Here is an 18,490-nt window from a genome sequence, read left to right on the forward strand (position 1 = left end):
GCTGCACTGCAGTCACCTGTGTGCAGGTGAAACTGTTGTCATCCACAAGATAACTCATGCACACTTAAAGGGCTGTGCACACCTGTATTATTAACCTTCAAGCAACAAACAAATGTTCTTGCCCCCAAGAATGAATTCTAATCAAAAGATCATTAATAGAACTGCTTTAAAGTTAAGCAAAAAGAAAGCTGTTTTTCCTTCTCTTCATGTCTCTGTGCATGTCTGTCCTTTCCAGCCTCCAGCACAATCCCAGGCATCATGAAATCTGGTTTGCTTGTGCCCAGCAGCTTCAGAGCAGAGCTGTGGAGCTCCGTGGTCACACCCACCTTCTCCTTGCTGCATGGGTTTCGATGGGAACCAGATGCCCCCGTGAGGGGCTCTGGTGAGGGTCATGTGTGACCTGTCCATAGCAAGACCCCAGGACCAGCCTGGGCTGGCTCATGCTCCAGGTCCTCAGGTTCAAGGGAAGGTCAGCCAAGGCTGTGCAAGACCACCTTTATGGGAAGGGTGGGGTGAAGATTTCCTGGACAGCATTGCAGGGAACCCTGCACTCCTCCCAGTGCCACGGAGGAGACCAGGCTCTGCTCACAGGGTACCCACTTGCCACCCACCCCGTGCAGTGTGTGGTGGAGGAACAGCAGCAAGCTGCTTTTCATCCCTGCAGGGAAGGAGCTGCAGGCAGCAGCTAGGTTGGTGCTGGGTTGGCTGTGTGAGTGCCCCTCGCTCCAGGCAGAGAGCAGTGGGGTCTGGTCCTGCTGTGTGGCCTGGCCTCACTGCTGCTGCAGGGAATGGTCCACGTGCTGCCGGGTGGAGAGAACGGGAGGGTCACGCTGCTAGACAGAGCTGGAGCCGGGTGGCTGGCTGTTGCTGTTGCTCTCAGAGGGGGTCTTGGCTGTGGAGGAGGTGGCTGTGGAGCCACTGTTCCTGAAGATGCGGAGCAGCCTCCGCTTGTAGCCTCGGAAGGCGAAGAAGTAGATGATGGGGTCGATGCAGCAGTTGAAGTTCATGAATGCCACGGTGACTTGCAGGGACATCTTGAAGGCCTGCTGCTCGCGGCAGGACGGCTGGTGGAGGATCTTCCTGACCATGAACTGGACGATGTTGATGTGGTAGGGGCTGAAGCAGAGCAGGAGGGCCAGCAGCACCACCAAGATGACCGTGAAGGCCCGGTGATGGTGCCCGTTCCTCACTGTCAGTGGGTTCTCCTTGGCGGTCTGGCAAAGCTTGAGGTTGATCCGAACATAGCACACCAAAATGATGCCCACGGGCAGGAAGAAGCCGAGCACACACGCTGCCAGGAGCAGGTAGGGCAGCTTGGGAATCTCCTCGAAGTTGAAGTACTCCATGCATGTCAGCTTGTCGCCCATCAGGCGCGTCATGGGCCGCAGCAGCAGCGGTGCGGTCTGCAGGAACACCAGGAACCAGACGAGGGCGCATACAGCCCTGGCACGGCTAACCCTGCGGGTCCTGCCAGGGTGCCTGGTGCGCACCACAGCGATGTAGCGGTCCACGCTGACACAGGTCATGAAGTAGATGCTCACGTAGGTGTTCATGTAGAAGACAAAGGCGGTGACCCGGCAGAACCAGTCCCCGAAGGGCCAATCAAACTCCAGGACATAGTAGGCGATCCTGCCAGGCAGCGCCAGCGTGAAGAGGGCATCAGACAGGGCCAGGTTCACGAGGTAGAGGTCGGTGGAGTTGAGTTTCTTCTTCCTTCGCTGGAAGGTGATGCAGAGGGCCAGGATGTTGCCACAGGCGCCAAACACCAGCAGGGCAGTGTAGAAGAGGGAGAAGGTGACCTTGGCGGAGAAGTGGTGGTTGTGCACGTTGCAGCTGCTCTGGTTGGAGCTGAGGTTGGCAGGTGGGAGCGTGGTCACCACAGCAACCATTCTGGGGTGTCTCGTGAGCCTTCTCTCTGAGGAGAGAACAGATGTAAAACCCCAGCAGAAGAAGCAGCACCCTCAGGCCAGTCCCTTGGTGCTCCCCGCCACCACCTGGCCTGTCCCTCCTGCTCCCTGCCACCCTCAGCAGCACGCAGCCCCAGTCATTTGGAAAAATGCATCTCTCGTGATTTTGGTGTGAGCGGCGGAACAAAGGCTGTGTCAGCAGAACAAAACTCATTTGTGTGAGCGGCGGAACAAAACTCATTGTCTTCCTTCTGCTTCTTGTCACTATCTCCTCTTGTATTTTTTATTTTTTTCTCATCCAAGCAATACCAGAAAGGATGGGAGCGTGTGGGGACAATAGTTGCATCTTGTGCAAACGACGTCCCAAACTCATCCTGTGGCATTGATTTGTTACTGTGGGGGCAGTGGGGAGATTCATTGAGGAAACAGCTGGACAGAGATGGGGCTGGGGGTGCTCTGGGGGACAGGCACGAGTGGCAAGGAGCAGAAGGAGAAACAAAATATTCAATGAAAAGAAAAATTCCAGTCGTCCTCATGCACACAATGCCCCATGCCATGCAGAGACTGTAGCAAGGCGCTACCAAACAACACACCCTTCTTCTCCTTGATGTGCTTTGGGCTGCGGGGTCGGTGTCTCTGAGTCCTCCCTCACACTGCCCCATTCCAAGCAGCCCCGTCTATCCGCATCCCAGCCATCCCTGTCTGTTCCCTTCCACTCCATCCCCCTCCCATCCATCCCTGTCCTCTTCCACCCCATCCCCATCCTGCCCAACCCCATCCTGCCCATCTCCATTCCACCCACCCCTGCCCATTCCCGTCCCACCCTTCCCTGTCCCATTCTGTCCTATCCATCCCAGTCCATCCCCACCCCATCCATCCTATGCAGCCACCGCTCACCTCCTGCTGCTGCTGTGAGGTCACGTCCCGTGTCCTGTTGCACCGTGGGTGCACAGCCCCACACCACCTCCCACTCCCGATGGCTGAGGTGTGAACAGACAGAACTACACAGGCACACTGCTTCACCCTCCTCCTCCCCTTCCTCTTGCCCCAGCACAGGCAGTGAGGACCCTCCCTGCCGGGCTCCCGCTGTGTGAGTGAGCGCCTCTCGGTATTGGCTCACGCTATAAAAGCACCGGGAGGTTTGGGCTTTTTTTTTTTTTCCTCTCTTAGATTTAGTAAAACTGTATGTTCTTGCTGGGCTTTTTTTTTTTTTTCCCTTTCTCGATGTGTGAGAGGCATTCGGCTGCTGCGGGGTTATTCGTGGTAGAGGCATATAAATGACTGTACCTGAGCAGCAATCGCTCCTGACATCTCAGCCGACTTTGGGTTTTACTCTGAAAACGCAAAATGCAAGTGAGCCAGGAGAACAGCTCCAGCCCTGCTTCACACCTCAGCCCCTCAGCCACAGCCACGGAAGCCTGATGGGACCCCAACAAAGCCTGGACAAACCCCAGTGCAGAACCTCCCAGGCTGCTCCTCATTGCCCCTGGGGGGCAAATCTCCCTCTTCTGAGGGATGGAGAGAACAGCAGGCATTGCTCCTTGAGGCACAATCTGGAAGTTAGATTATTTGCCATTATTGGAAGAATATATTTCTTAGGCTGCTGCTGGTGGGATGGGCTTCCCCATTTACTGGAGACTGCTGGAGCTTTAAAATCCCAGGAGGATTTCACTCTTCTCTGGTTTGGGGTTTTTCCTTGGTGGTGGTGATGATCTGGCTCGTTTTCTTTGTTTTCCTCCTTCCAAAAACACCCAAAAAGAAAATTCCCACCAAGGGGTATTCAGGGAGGTACTGGAAAACACTGAGGCTGATAAAAGTCGAGGTTAAGGTCACAGTTAAACTTAAATTACCCTTCATTGTAGTAAAGCTCAATCAATTCTTCAATTGCATAATATTTGTAATGCTTTACAACAGAGCGGCATTAAACTCAGCACTCATCTGTGTATTTGTGGATGGTGAGTCATGCGTATTGAAATTACAGTGAGTGGTATTGCCATGAACCACTGTGACTTAAAGACTAATAATGAAAATTGGCTCGCAACCATCTGTGAATGGATATACTTCTGTCGCTCAGGGGTCTATATTGCTTGAGGGGAAGGGTCTGTTGAGGAGGCAGTGTTCCTTAGTAAGACGGGTTTTCTACCTGAGCAGTTGGCAATAGTTAAGCCACCCAAACCTGTATGGTTCTCAGTTGTCCTTCAGCTTCTCCATCATGGCAGTGCCCAGAGGAGGTAACACTGCAAAGAGTTCTCCTGAACGCACACCCGATTTGGGACTGTTCATTATCCATTGTGTTGCTGAAGTGCAGCGTGGGCTGAGGTCACCAGGGTGAGTGCTGCCTGGCCCAGGAGAGATTCCTGGCTGCACTCCTGGTACGTGTATCAGTAGAGCTTCCTGTGGAAAACCTGAAAGAATCATCCCCAGGCCAGACCTGCCATCCTCATCCATCCCCAGGGCTGCTTGATGGGTGCAAAAAGCCACATCAACGCCAGAACGGTGGGTGGAGGCCAAAGATCTCCTCAGGGAAGGGGAGGCTGGAGGAGGGACGGGCCCTGCTGGCACCACCAGCCTCAATCACAAGCCAGCAAGCCCAAAAGTTCCTCAGTTTCTTCCAGAGCTAGTGCACATGTGCTTGGGAATAAGGAGGGTGAAAACAATGCACTCCACCTGATTTTATTGTATTTTTTTTCAATGCAGAAGAAAGGAAGTGGCTTCTTCTGTGCAAAACACGCTCCTGCCCTGCATGCAGCAGGTGCAGCCTACAGGCATGCAACCCAGCCCCACCCTCTGCACAGCCCCACCAAGCCCCACCATGCTGCACCCACAGCTCCTTCAGGCCAGAAACCTCTCTGATGGAGCTCCTGCCTCTGAAGCACCTGTGAGGTGCAGGGCTGGTGAGGCATGGCAGCTCCAGGGCAGCCAGAGATGCTGAGCCCACCATGGGTGTTACCTACCCTCCAATCTTCCTTTCATGTAAAGCCCTGGACATGAAGGCATGCTATGCGGGCTGCAAGCTGGCCCAGGTATTCTGGGGCTCCCTGCAGCCCCTCTTGGATCCTATGTGCTCTGTGCTGCCCAGTGGAAGGGCCCACTGGTGGCTCCTCCGGGAGCTGGTCCCTCAGGCTGGTGTCATACATGTCACCATCACTTGGCCCCTCAAGGCTGGTCTGCTAGTCCCACTCATGTCTGGCTCCATCAGTCACTGTGGTCGCTTTCATGGAATCATTAAGGTTGGAAAAGCCCTCTAAGATCATGTAGTCCAACCACCAGCCCTTCCCCACCATGCCCACTGACCACATCCCTCAGTGCCTCATATACATGGTTCTCAAACACCTCCAGGGATGGTGACTCCACCACCTCCCTGGGCAGCCTGTGTTTCACCACCCTCCCTGAGAAATTTTTCCTAATATCCAGCCTTCTCACACCAGAGCCCCTGTGCTCCCCCACCAAGAGCCACCATTATCTCCATCCCCCTCTTGTCCCGCAGGCTGCTGGGACTCACTGGGAAGAGCTTACGAAGGCCTCGCATGTACAGACACCAGGCTTGGTGCACTTGTGATCTCCATACCCAAACCAGTGTTGCTGGTAGGGCCTGTCCCAGGGCCCCGAGGTGAGCAGGCAGCATCCCCTCCTGCCAGGGGCGGCAGGAAGCTTTGCGCTTTCTTTCCATTGTATCATCACCTCTCCCAGCTTCCTCCACACTTAAGCTGCTGCTTTTGTCTTCAGGTGCAAAACATTGTCAGGAAGCTCGGGGTTCAGACACAAAATCTCCCATCCAGGAGCTTTCGGTTTCAGTGCGAGAGGCAGGGATTTCCCCCCCTGGGCGAGGAGCAGGACCCTGAGAAAAGAGCTGATTCGGGCAGCAGTGTGCCCACCGAGGGCAGCAGCTGTGGGGGCAGCGTGGCTCCTGGGGGGCTTCAACTCGAGATGAAGGAAACTGCAGGACCTACGCTGAGGTTCTTAACCACTGTGTGAAGAAAATCTGGAGAAAATAATTGGGTATTCCCGAAACCTAATCTCATCCTAACTCTTCAATGGGAAAAACGTGTCACGAGATGAAATCTGCTCTGGGAGATGACACTGCAGCCCCACACAGCGCAGAGGATCGCTGAGGGGCAGCACGCAGCGCTGCGTAGGGCTGCAGTGGGTGTCCCGAGGCCCGGCAGCACTCAGCCCTGTGCTCCCAGCATTAGGAGGCAGCTTTCTCTGCTGAGTGCGAGCGCTGCCGCTCCCACACTGCCCCGCTGCTGAGAAGCTCCATTTTGATTCTGCAGGAATGAGATGAAAGTTGTCTGGGTATCTGATTTCTGTGGTTAAAAACAATGTTTAAACGTTTGTTTTTTTGTTTTTTTTTTTTTTTAAAGTGCAATCAGAAGGCAGGTTTGGAGATCAGAGGTCCTATTTTTATCTGTTTTTCCTTACAGTGGGGCCACACACGCTTATGCGTGCACACACACTAGTAGGGTGCAGCTGTGGCACCAGTGAGAGCAGCACGGTGCTGGAGAGCTGGGCACCCCGTGCTGCAGAGCGGCCTGCAGCTCCGTTGGGCTTGGCTGCCTGGATGGTGTGTGGGCTTGCCACTTGTTGGTGCTGCCCTCTGTGCCTTGCTGTGGGGGAGGGGCACCTCATAGAATTGTAGAATTGTTTGAGTTGGAAGGGGCCCTTAGGACCCCCACAGCTCGATCAGGTTGCTCAGAGCCCCGTCCATCCTGACCCTGAGTGACTCCAGGGATGGGGCTTCCACCGCCACTCTGGGCAGCCCGTTCCAGTGCCTCACCATGCTTATCATAAACAACTTTTTCCTTATATACAATCTCATGCTGCACGGTGGCTCCCGAACGGCCAGGAGCTGGCGGCCATGTCTCTGTGAGCACCCTGCCCCAGCAAGGTGCTCTCCCTCAGGGGCCTGCACCTCCCTTCAAAACCACAGCATTGTTGTTTTTATGTCTGAAAATGGAACGTTTCTCTTGAATTATAGTGGGACAAATTGCTAATCTGTTTTTTGGCAGAATTTCCCAGCAGCATTCATCCCCGAGCCGTGTTTCCACAACAGCCCCGACCCAAACAATAGCTGCTGGGCCAAAGCTGTGCAGAACAGAAAGACGTCACATAACAGAAAGTGCTGGGGAAGTGTAACCACAGAGTGTGCTGCAGCCCAACCTCCCGCCCTGCTCCCAGAGCAGAGGATGCTCCTGCTTGTGCGTGTGTATGTACACATCTCACGTAGGTTCCTACCCAATTCTGGGCTCTCCAGTACAGGAGAGATATGGAGTTACTGGAGAGTCCAGCAAAGAGCCGTGAGGGTGATGAAGGGAATGCAGCATCTCCCTCATGGGAAAAGGCTGAGAGAGCTGGGACTGCAGCAGGGGAGCCTCAGGAGGATCTTACGAATCATCTTTCATTAATTAATTCATTTTCATTAATTACAGCATTGTATTAGCATTAATGAGTTTCCCCCAGAACAGCAGGAGCAGTGCTGCACAGTGTGGGTGCCGGAGCACTGGCACAGGCTGCCCAGAGGCTGTGGGGTCTCCTCCCTGGAGCTCTCCAGAAGCCGCCTGGCCATGGCCTGGGCATCCAGGTTCCCACATTTCCCCACAGTTCCCTCCCCTGGCTGGGTTGTTGCTGTGCTGACCACCTCAGATGGACAGAGCACTTCATTCAAACAGCCCCCATGCCCCTTCTGTCCCTCACGATTCTGTGCATCTACCCAAGAAAATGTCCCATTTTAGCTACACTGATTTTAAATCCATACATTTAATCATTTCAGGGTTTTTTGGTAATGACTTAAACATCTGGATTACATTGAAGGATTTCTTTTCCAGTCTGCAAATTATGCTCTTTAGGGCTTTACTTGTAAGACCAGATAGATCTTAAACATTACAACTTTAAACAACCACTGGATTTGCTGCCTAAACATTGTTTCCATGCATTCATTATACACCTTTCCTCCTCCCTGATGTCTGCTGAGCCCACACTGCAGCTGCTCTCCTGCCTCGCATTCCCAGGAATGTGGTTACCAAATTATTCCCTTCACAGTGGGATTTTTGCTTCCTGGGGAGTTTCACTCTCTGCATATGTACTAACGTTTTAGCTGCTAATGCTTATTGAAAACACTTGGCTCTCTGAGCTCTAATATTGCTACATTCGATGCATGGTGCTTTGAATGATTTGTGACCTAAAAGAGTTTGGTTTAACAGTGTAATTGCAAGTAGAACAACTTCTGAAAACCCCATAAAAATTAATAATAATATAGTAATAAATTATATAAGCTTTTGCATCCTCAGGTGAACTTTCTGTGTGCTTGGTAGGCATGGAAAATAGTCCTCCAAAGGAAGGTTGCTCATCCCAGGAGGCTGTGAGCCTCACCTGATCCAGGCCAACAGATGCCTTGGCCCAGTGTCAGCAGGGGAAGAAAATGGGCTCTTCACAGCACGGGTGAGAGTGCTAACCCAGCAAACCCTGCAAAGGGCTCACGGGGATGGGGGTGCCCCTGCCCCCACTGCTGCTCACAGCCTGCGCTCACACCCGAGTGTCTGCACAGATTGCACCTCCGTCACCAGACGGAGCACGTGGGATCTCACAGGTGGCAATCAGATCTCTTATACAAGAGATCTGATTACGGTCTGGCATTACGCAGCCGGAAACCTTACAGTGGGACCGCGCCTGTGTGCCACGCTGGAACTTCCTAGTGGCTCTTAGAACGGTGAATCTGCTTTCACGGTCGTATTCACTGAGCATTTCAGCCGTTCTGCTGAGTGTGCCGTGCAAGAGAGCTGGCAGCTCCTGCGCCTGGCTGCCCGCCAGCAGGGCTCGTCTGCAGCAACCAGCACTGCTTGTCGCACAGTGTCATTCTGAAACACTCAGTCGGAGGGAAGCGTTTGGTTCTTCACCCCCCCCCCCCCCCCCCGCCCCGATCAAAGCCTGACCTCAAAGGTGTTTAAAATCGCGGTTACTTTTAAATAGCGTTCAAATGCAGGAACGGGACCCCATCCTCGCACAGCTGAGGCGCCTGCGCTCTTGTGGCATCCCACCTGTTCTTCAGCAGCACCCAGTGCCCCATGCAGCGTTACCTGGGGATGCCACCTCTGCAGAGGGAGTCATTTGTGCCCCTGTGCGTGGAAGGCTCTACCATCGGGTCCCTCCTGTGCCTGGAGGGGAGCTGGGGCCGCTCCGGGTGCTGGTGGTCAGCATCATGACGGGTCAGAGCTGGTCTGATGACAAATGGGAATCACACAGAATAGTTCTGAAAGGACAGGAAACAAAGGGGGTTTCTGAGGGAAACTTGAAGGGGACAGTAATTTCGCGTCTCTCCAGAGCTGCAGTCATCTGATTACTTTGGTTGGCCTTGACCATTGATCACTAAACACGGAACTTCACATGAGATGACCAATGTGCCTTATTAGCACTTTCGGAAAACACATCCAGTCAGGCTGTGACAGTAGAGTCACCGTCCTAATCTGATACGAACACCAACTTCTAGGAAGGATAAACTCAATACTTGCTAGAAATGAAGATAGCATTGTTTCAGCAGCCAGCCTTACTCACTCTCTGGGAGGTGCAGATGAGGATCTTAGAATCACAGAGTCAGAGAATTACAGAAGCGTAGAATGGCCCGGGTTGGAAGAGACCTCAAAGATCATCAAATTCCAGCTCCCTGCCACAGGCAGCATTGCCAGCTGCTAGATCAAGTACGAGATCAGATTGCTCAGGGCCCCATTCAGCCTGGCCTTGAACACCTCCAGGGATGGGGCATCCACAAGCTCTCTGGGCAGCCTCTTCCAGCACCTCACAACTCTCTCCATGACAAATTTCCCCCTGACATCTAATCTAAATGTCCCCTCCTTTCACTTAAAACCATTCCCCCTTGTCCTATCACTCATGTAAAAAGTTGATTTCCCTCCTGTTTATAAACTCCCTTTATATACTGGAATACTGGAAGGTGATCACACTGGTTTCACATATTAGCAGTCTGGACGTGGCTGTCTGTCTCTCTCTCTCTCTCTGAAAAAGCAATTTCTGCTTTCGTCTCCTCATAACAGGGCTACTGGGCAACCACCACCAGCAGAACTGTCCACGGAAAAGTGCCCATGTCACAGGGCACTTTTTCCCATATGATCCACATTGACAGTGGAGTTTGCATTTGTAATTGGTTGTGGACTGGGGCGAGGAGGTGGGTGAAGGTGATTTTATGCTCAGAAATGTGATTTATCCTTGAGATGTGGATATGTTCACCATGCCTGTGGGTGGATTCCATGCAGCCAGGTGGATGGATGTAGGAGCTCACACGAGGTTGTTATGAAAGGAGAAAGTCTTTGAGAAGGCACTAAGCTAAATAGGAGAAGAGTGTGCACAGCTGGGATGCAATACACCAGAAAGCAGTCTGAGGTAAAAGAGAGGTTCCACATTGAGGTCTCTTAGCAAGGTCCACTGAGCAAAGTGTTAATGAGGTTCATCCTCAAAATAAATATCCCCAAGCAAGAGACCACACTCTGCAAGACAAGGGCAGAGAGTGGATCCACCGGGCAGTCAGTTTGGGATTAGGCAGCAGCTGCGATGAGGTGCTGGATTAATCTCCGTTTACCGAGAGAACCAGAGTTTTGAACAGGACAAACAGGGGAGCAGCTCGCACAAAGCCGTCTGCACGAGACCTTCGCTGCGCTGAGGAGAAAGAGCGGCTTCCCCACTAGAGGTCACCGTCCGTACAACGGAGCGGGCACGCGGCGCCTTCGGGAACGCTGCGGGATGCCCGGGATGGCTGCCCAACTCAAAAAAGGGAAAAAAAACCTCCGAGAGCGACGAGCTCTCGGCTTATTTTGCGTGGATGTTGATGGGCTGCTGTCAGCCGTTAGCAGCGTGATTAAGTAGTTTGATGAAATCTCATCGTAGCAGCGGTTGGGGTGTTTATCTGTGCCCCAGGGCTTCCCCAACCTCCTTCCTTCAGTGCTTTCATCGCCCTCGAGTTTGGGCCTCAGCCTCTCGGGGGTGGTGGGCCTCCATTTGCATGCCTCAAACCTTGCTGGGTAGGGTGAAGCCTGCAAGCGAGTCCCCACTGTGATCCGAGCCTTGTTTCGCTTTGAATGTGTGGGTTGCCTCAAAGCAAAACTGAGGCAAAGCCCTCGGGCCAACTCGCATGGTCTTAAGGCCTGGACCTTCACAATGTGCTCATTGCTGCAGGGAAATCACGTGCGGCCCTTTCACCCCAACAGTGCTCCTGTCACAACCAGACACGACACCCTCGGTTTTGGGGTGAAACTGAGAGCGGGGTTAGCTGTCAGTGGCCAAATCTGCTTCTTGCTGGCGGAAATGCTGGCAGCAATCACGGCTGACATCCAGCAAACCCCACTCTCACTTTCCAGCCCCGTGCTGGTGCTGCGTGGGGAGGAGGGCACGCAGGGCCCCACAGCACAGGGAAGGCACTGCCCTACACGGACCCCAGCGTCCCCCATTGGAACTGCTGGGGTCTGTGTTCCCACAGCTTTACCAATGTGCTCCTGAGCTTTGCAGGCACATCTTAACCACCTGCTTTTGTACAGGCGGCCACAGGTTCTGCAGCTGCTGGGCAGCCCATGGGGGTGCACAGGGAGGGACAATGGTGGGGGGGAATAGGTAGAAGAGGGTTTACTGCTGCCTCAATTTGCAAAGGGGAAAGTGGCAGCCGTGTCCCCTACGCCGGGCACGGACCCCATGTCCCCAGGCACCAAGTAGGCCCCAGCAGCCGAGCAGGAGCAGTGCTGGGCTGCAACAGCTGGAGGACTGTCACTCTTTACCTCCATTAACATTATAAGAGAGCTTGTGTTGCTTCTTGGTAAAGCAGAAAGGTGCTGGTTCGCTGCTGTGTTTGAATTTATTGTCAGGGATAGCCCTGGTGGAGAAGGAAGGAAAGAGGACACACACCCTTAAGGGCAGCAGGATCAGTGCACGGTGCATCACATAAAGCCCTTCCCAGTGTCCGTTGCAGGGGAAGACCACGAGTGCTGGGCTGTGCAGTACTCCCTCTCCACTCGTACAGGGAGACCTCCTGCAGCAGCTGTGGAGAATCAATAGGAAAATGTTGCTAATAAACCCTGTGAACCATGGGACTGAAATTATCAAAAGCCAGTGCAGCTTTACTGCATTTTATGTCAATTTGATAAAATCTGCTTCTCATCTACCCTTGGAGGTGCGTGACCGGAGTTGTTGATTGAAAGCAGGCCAGGAGAAGCCTGAATGAAAAACCCACTGTGGGTGTGGGACAAACTCCAGTACAGGGAAGTAGGTGCTGATTAGAGACCATAAACACCTGAAGTGAAATAACAGGGTGAGCTGAGGCGATTGGACATGCATTGCTCTTGGGAACCGTATGAGAAGGTGAATTGTAAGGAAGTGCAGGCTGATAGGAGTCTGCTCCCAGCACCAGATGGCTACGGAGGGGCCTTTCCACATCGTGTTTGCTATTCAGCGAGGTCTGGGGAGTCATTTCTTAAGCCAACATTTACGTAGCACAGGGATCTTGGTGCAGTTTATCTTTGCATCGCTTCTGACTGTTCTGTCAATAACCACGGCAAGATCTAAGCCAGGAAAAGGTTAAGAGATAGCACAGGTGCTTGGCTGTGTTTAGGGAAATATATGACTGTTTTGAAATACAGAGGTACAGCATGAATGTTTCTTGCATGAAACCATTACATTTGTCCAGTGAGAGTCGGTGTCTCTGGGTGCATCACCTATGCTCAGATATCTGCAGAGCAGGTGTGTTCGGGTGAGAAACAAAAGTAACTCTAATGTTGTTGATGGAGACCCAACCAGTGCAGCTTCTGGAGTCTCAGGTGTGGAAAAGAAAGTAGGGAAAGTTGAATCTGAGAGCAATATTGGGTACGGTCTTGTAGCTTGGTCAGTGAATTTTAAATCGGCTTATATTTCTTAAACTTGAGACATAATCTTGCTCTGATTTGAGTCAATGGGAGTTTTGCTGTTGACTTTGGTGGGACAAGAATCAGGACTTTGTCTGCTCCAGACCTGACTGTTTTATTTGGAAATCTAACTTTTTAAAACACACACTTTCCTCTTAAAAAGCTACAAAGTAGAGCAAGTAATTACATTAGGCTATACCTGAAGCTCCAGAGAATTAATACAAAGGCTGTTTGGCTCTTGCCAACTTTCACTGTTAGTTTTACTAGCGCCATATGCAGCACTACCTTACCTGCTTGTTTCACTTAGGGAACTCAATGGAGCTTTCGTTATTTTTTTTTAAAGGAGCTTACAATATACACAAACAAGAGCTCCAGGGAGTGAGGACCAGCTTGGTGGCCTGCATGGTGTCCATATCAAAGCAATTAGAGCTGGAGCAGGTCTGCTTGCTCTGTGACCCCATCCTTTCTGCAGACGTGGCTCAGGAAAGCTCTTGTTTGGGTGGTTTGTGTGGCTCGCTGTCAGGCAAGAGCCTGTGAAGTGAAATTTACAGCATTATTTGGAACACTGCAATGGCCCAGGAGGTTGCTGGGAGCTGGAAGAGGAGAGGCAGCAGCAGCCCAGGGCTGTGGGAAGACTGGGGTCAGTCAGGAAAGGGTTTGAGGACACTTCATCAAGGATGGCTGGGAAGCAGTGTGTGCAGAGGAGAGGTTCTGCTAGAAAAAGCACATCCTGTGATTCTCACACCGCTAATCCAAGAGAAGAACTGAATGTGAATTTAGCACCAGTGCAAATCATACAGTCAAATGTTCACACAGAGTCCAAGGCAGGGATTGTCCTCTAACAAATGACTTTGCTCAAGCAGAGGAAAAGTTTCCGCATGCAGTCAGTCTCAGTCTGATGGCTGGGAAATAGAAGTGATGTCTAGGCAGAAAAGGACAAGAGATTTGTTACCGTGAGACTTAAAAATGAAGCAAAGCCTTGCCTGCACCATGCCAGTAAGTGGCAGAAAAAGGAAAGGTGGCAAACAAGGGGCATCCAAGTTGTTCCTCAAAATGGGGTTTGGTATTTTACTACAGTATGTGGATAACTTTTGCCCTGTACAGAGATTTGTCTTAACAAAAGCTCCATCACTGGGCTCCGACCTAGTTCAGACTGTCACAAAGCAAATTTTTGTTGTCAGAAGATAATAGATTCATAGAATGGTTTGGGTTGGAAGGGACCTTTAAGATCACCTAGTTCCAACTCCCTGCTACAGGCAGGGACACTTCCCTCTAGACCAGGTTGTCCAAAGCCCCATCCAGCCTGGCCTTGAATGCTTCCAGGGAGGGGGCATCCACAACCTCTCTGAGCAACCTGTTCCAGTGTCTCACCACCCTCACAGTAAAGAATTTCTTCCTTGTATCTAGTCTAAATCTACCCTCTTCCAGTTTAGAATCATTTCCCCTGACCCTGTCACTACATGTCCTTATGAAAAGGCCCTCCCCAGCTGTCCTGTAGGCCCCCTTCAGGTACTGGAAAGTTGCTATAAAGTCTCCCTGGAGCCTTTGGTTCTCTGGGCTGAACAACCCCAGCTCTCTCATCCTGTCCTTGTAGGGGAAGTGCTCCAGCGCTCTGATCATCTTCACAGCCTCCTTCTGGACCTGTTCCAACAGCTCTATGTCCTTCTTGTGTTGGGGACCCCAGAGCTGGACACAATACTCCAGGTGGGGTCTCACTAGAGCTAAGTAGAGGAGTGGAATCACCTCTCTCTATTCCTAGTCAGAGACAAATGCAAGGATTTGCAAGGAAAGTATGAAGGTTACACATTGAAAGAACAACATCCTGCGTTATTTACAGTTTCCTGCAACTTAGCCTACAGCGAATATGGATTTAGGAGATTCCTTGCCTGTTCTCTATATTGAAGTGCTGAAATACATTCAGATGTGACCATTGCAAGGCGTAGCCATGTGGAAGTCAGAAACTTTAGCGGCTATAAAACACTGGCTTGCTAAAGCCGACTTGTTTCTGAACCCTGATATAACTTAACAGACAACTGAGTAGGTGCTAGTCTGGAGCCAGCCCTCAGGAGCAAGGATCTGGTAGAGCTGCTTTCTCCCTCTGATGGGATGAGCTGATGTGGTTTGGGATCTGCTTCTCCCTTGCTCTGGAGAGAAAGACTACAGTCACTGAAATGCTGCTGGGATGGAACTGCTGGAGATCACCTGGTCCGAAGGACACTTGAAGCAGGATTACACCTGTATTACAACAGTAGGTCAGCTGGAGCTTTATCTGGCCAAGCTGTGAAGACCCCAAGAAAGGATCCTTCACAGCCTCTCTGTGGGACCCGTCCTCATGCTGTACAGTCCTCCCGGTGGAGAAGGATTTCCTAATGTGAAGCCTGACCCCCCCCCATCTGCCATGTGTGGCCCCCTGTTACATCCTCCGGCACCACCAAGAAGAGCGTGGCCCTACTCTCTTTGTATCTGCCCCCCCAGGCAGCCCCAGGCTGCTGCCGGACCACCCTCAGGCTCCTCTTCACCACACAAAATGGGGCTGGATCCTTCCAGCAGCTGCACTCAAGGCCATGGATCACGGTGGCAGCCCTCAAGTGTGGAAATCTTTCTGGTTTCCCACATCCCCCTTGAAGTGAAGACCCCAAAGCAGGATGCTGTGCTGCAAGCTGAGGACGTACCAGCCCTCAGGGCCTTCCCCTCAGAGAGGGCAAGTATATGGTGGCAGCTCTTTGAGCCACAGCTGTGCCTAGTAGGCCAACGCTTGGTGCCCACCACCCACAGCCCCACTGCTGGCTGTCAAAGGACTTCTAACTGGTTGATCTAAACTAGGAGAAACAGGGCAGTTTGAGTTACAGCTAGAGCTTGGGTGTCAAAGCCTCACAGCATTCTCTCCTAGGGATGTGTACACCATTAGCTGTACCTACTCAGTAAACCAGAGCAGCGCCCAACTTACGTTCTCTTGTTTCTCGAGTTCACTTAGCAAAACATAGTTTTATATGCTAATTTCCTTACAGTAAAACCCTTACTGTATGTCGTTCGTTGACATCAAGCAGTGTACATGCAAGAGTAGACTAATATTATGTATATATTAACAATTTTATGGCTTCGAGAATTACAGTGTGCTTGCTTTATTTAGGTGGTAAACTTTTTTTTAATGAGTCTGGAGGGTGCTTTACATAAAAGTAGTGACTCTATCTTGAAATCTCTTTCCATGTTTATTAGAAATGTGTTTCACTTTACCACGAGAAAAGCCAAGGAAACATGCAGCCTTAAAGTCTAATGAAGTAGTTACTCGTGCAGTCAAAGTTCATAAATTTTAAATACATTCAATTTATAAATTGAAAACACAGCCTGTGCTGGCTTTTTCAAGATTATTACTTTCCACAGGGGTCTCAGGATAGTTGTCGGGTCAAGCTTGTTGCCTCTTTTCTTTCAACACTGAGGCTAGATCTTCACAATTCACACACAATCACACTGATGCTTTTTGGGAAAAATAAAATAAAATAAAATGTAAAAAGTCAGATATCTGGAATATTAAAAATTGCAATCCAGCCCGTGGCCTCTTTGTTCTCCACTCAGATGAGATTTGCTTTGGCGCTGACACTTTAATAGAGAGCTCTTTCTCCCGGTGAGAAACCCTTTGTCCCCTGGAGATCTCTTTTCGGAGCTAATTGCTCAGTGTGTTACCCGCAGCAGCAGCCTGAGCCTGACTCTGGTCTCACACCAATAAAACCCGGGTACCAGCCTGGGTCAAGAGCCCAGCCCCGGGAAGAGAGAATTTAGGGAAGGGGAGAAACAAAGACCGCAGCTCCTCGCTTTTGTTCTCTGCCCTCTGCGGTTGCTCATCTGTCCCTCATGAGACATTTAGAACAAGCTCTGCCATAATCAGCCTTATTTGCAAAGCAGTCTCGGGCACAAAGCATGCTGTAGGATGCAGGGCACTCAGTTGTCCTCTGACTGCATCAGGAGGAAGCCAGGTTTCCACTCGGCACCTGTGGGGCGTCCTGAAGGATGGTGAGGCAGCAACTTGCCAGTGGCTGCGGGATCAGGACAGCTACTTGGTGGCTGGGAGACCAGGGAGGTCAGTGCTGGGGTTGCACGTCATTTTCTGGAGCTGTTACAAAAAACAGAATTTGTCTATGGTGTGAAGCCTGCCACATCCGAAATCGTGATTTTGGTGTTAAATTTGGGTTCCCTTTGACTGTAATGCTATGAAAAGAAGCTTTAGGGGATGTTGTCCTTGGGAACTGAAGGGTATCCAAACAGGTCAGTTATACCCAAGCCATTTCAAAATGTTGTTTTCCTATTTGGCCTTCAGTGATGGACACTCCACAGTACCTTCAGTACTCCAATGCTTCAGTGTCCTATATCAGCTGAAGTCTTTTCTAACAGGTAGTTCCCATCAGGGCCACCACTGTACCATTCACCCAGGTGACTCCATCCTCAGCCATGAGGACAATGTCAAGGGCTTCTGCCAAAGAGAGCTGCAAGGTGACGCCACCAGAAATCCCATTCTGCCCCTGTTCTGCACCGCCGTGCCTCCCACCTCCTCCACCCCTCAACCCAAAGCCCCTGTGTAGCTGCAGAGCCATCAGCACACATCAGACCTGGCCAGCACAGGGAGCAGGGCTGCTAATTGGAAAGGGGAATTGCAAAGCAGCAAAGCTCATCAGAAAACAGCTGGGGAGAGCTCAGCATGCTTCCTTGGGGCCCAGAGTCCCAAGGGGGTTTGTAGCCTCTTGCTTGGCAGGATGGCAAGGATGTGTGCGGCTGCTCTGCTTGGGGCAGCATGGAAACAGAAAACCAGCACAGCTCTGTGCTTAGGGCACCCACAGTCCCCTGATTGTTTTGGGGTAGCCTTAGGCAAAAGACACAGCACAGGCAGCTATTTTCTGAGGTATGCTTTACTCATTAACAGGATAGTCTAATTTTAGCTCCAACAAGAGCAGGCAAGGGATGGCTGGCTTTTTGTGCAGCCCTCCCAACCATTGACATGCAGACTCCTGCCCAAGTGATACCAATTAATCAGTCTCTTGGTGCCACCAACAAGGGTAAACTCGGGACTTCAAAGCCCAAATCCTTAAGCAGGAATTATTCTCCCTCACTGTCAGGATGGGTTCATCAGGAGCTCCTCACCGGTCCTCAACCAACACTGCCTCCCTCATTCAAAATAGTAGCAAGTGGAGAAGAGCAAAGGCTCCTGCAGGAGTTATGTCTGCCCTTCCCTCTTCCCAGTTACACAGGAGTTGAAAAAGGTGGGTAAATTTACACTTCCGTGGTGCTACATGAAGCTGCTCCAACAAGGAAATGGTTGTTTGCAGATTTTTTATCATACTCAGGTAAAAGAATACGGTTATGGTCTCTTGCTTGTTGAAATACAATGTCACTTGACAATTTATTGCTGATTTCAGTTTTTGGAGTGAACATGAGATTCCACTTCCTACACCTAGAGTAACTTCCTTGCTTACTATTATAATACCTGAAGCAGCACAGTGTACTATAGAGACATAAAAGCATGTAAGTATCACAACACCTTCATCAGAAGTAATCTGCCTTTCAGTGAATGGCCTCACATTCATCCTCCTTTGCCCCCTGGTAATTTTTCTCCATAGCTGGAAATATAACCCTCTGTTTGTTCTCTTGAGAGAAAGGTATGAGACAAAAAGATACAGTGAGCAAATATGTGGTGGCAAAGCCAAA

The 18,490-nt window shown here is 51.1% G+C and overlaps 1 protein-coding gene across 1 annotated transcript; it reads right to left on the reverse strand.

The window, feature by feature from the left end:
* Positions 1-286: 286 nt before the first annotated feature.
* LOC136052772 (G-protein coupled receptor 183-like) lies at positions 287-2,907 on the reverse strand. The gene is made up of 2 exons (XM_065743136.1): positions 2,805-2,907; positions 287-1,913 (listed from the first exon to the last, which is right to left on the reverse strand). Exon 2 carries the CDS (start codon positions 1,887-1,889, stop codon positions 834-836), a length of 1,056 nt encoding a protein of 351 aa, XP_065599208.1. The 5' UTR covers positions 1,890-1,913; positions 2,805-2,907; the 3' UTR covers positions 287-833.
* Positions 2,908-18,490: the final 15,583 nt, after the last annotated feature.

The sequence above is a fragment of the Cyrtonyx montezumae genome, unplaced genomic scaffold (assembly GCF_038088225.1).
Source record: "Cyrtonyx montezumae isolate F1298 unplaced genomic scaffold, pur_monq_1.0 scaffold_3, whole genome shotgun sequence".
Classification (NCBI taxonomy): Eukaryota; Metazoa; Chordata; class Aves; order Galliformes; family Odontophoridae; genus Cyrtonyx; species Cyrtonyx montezumae.

What these genes read in the sequence shown, in the direction of transcription:
- LOC136052772 (XM_065743136.1), bottom strand. Translation starts at nt 1,889, where the DNA reads ATGGTTGCTGTGGTGACCACGCTCCCACCTGCCAACCTCAGCTCCAAC.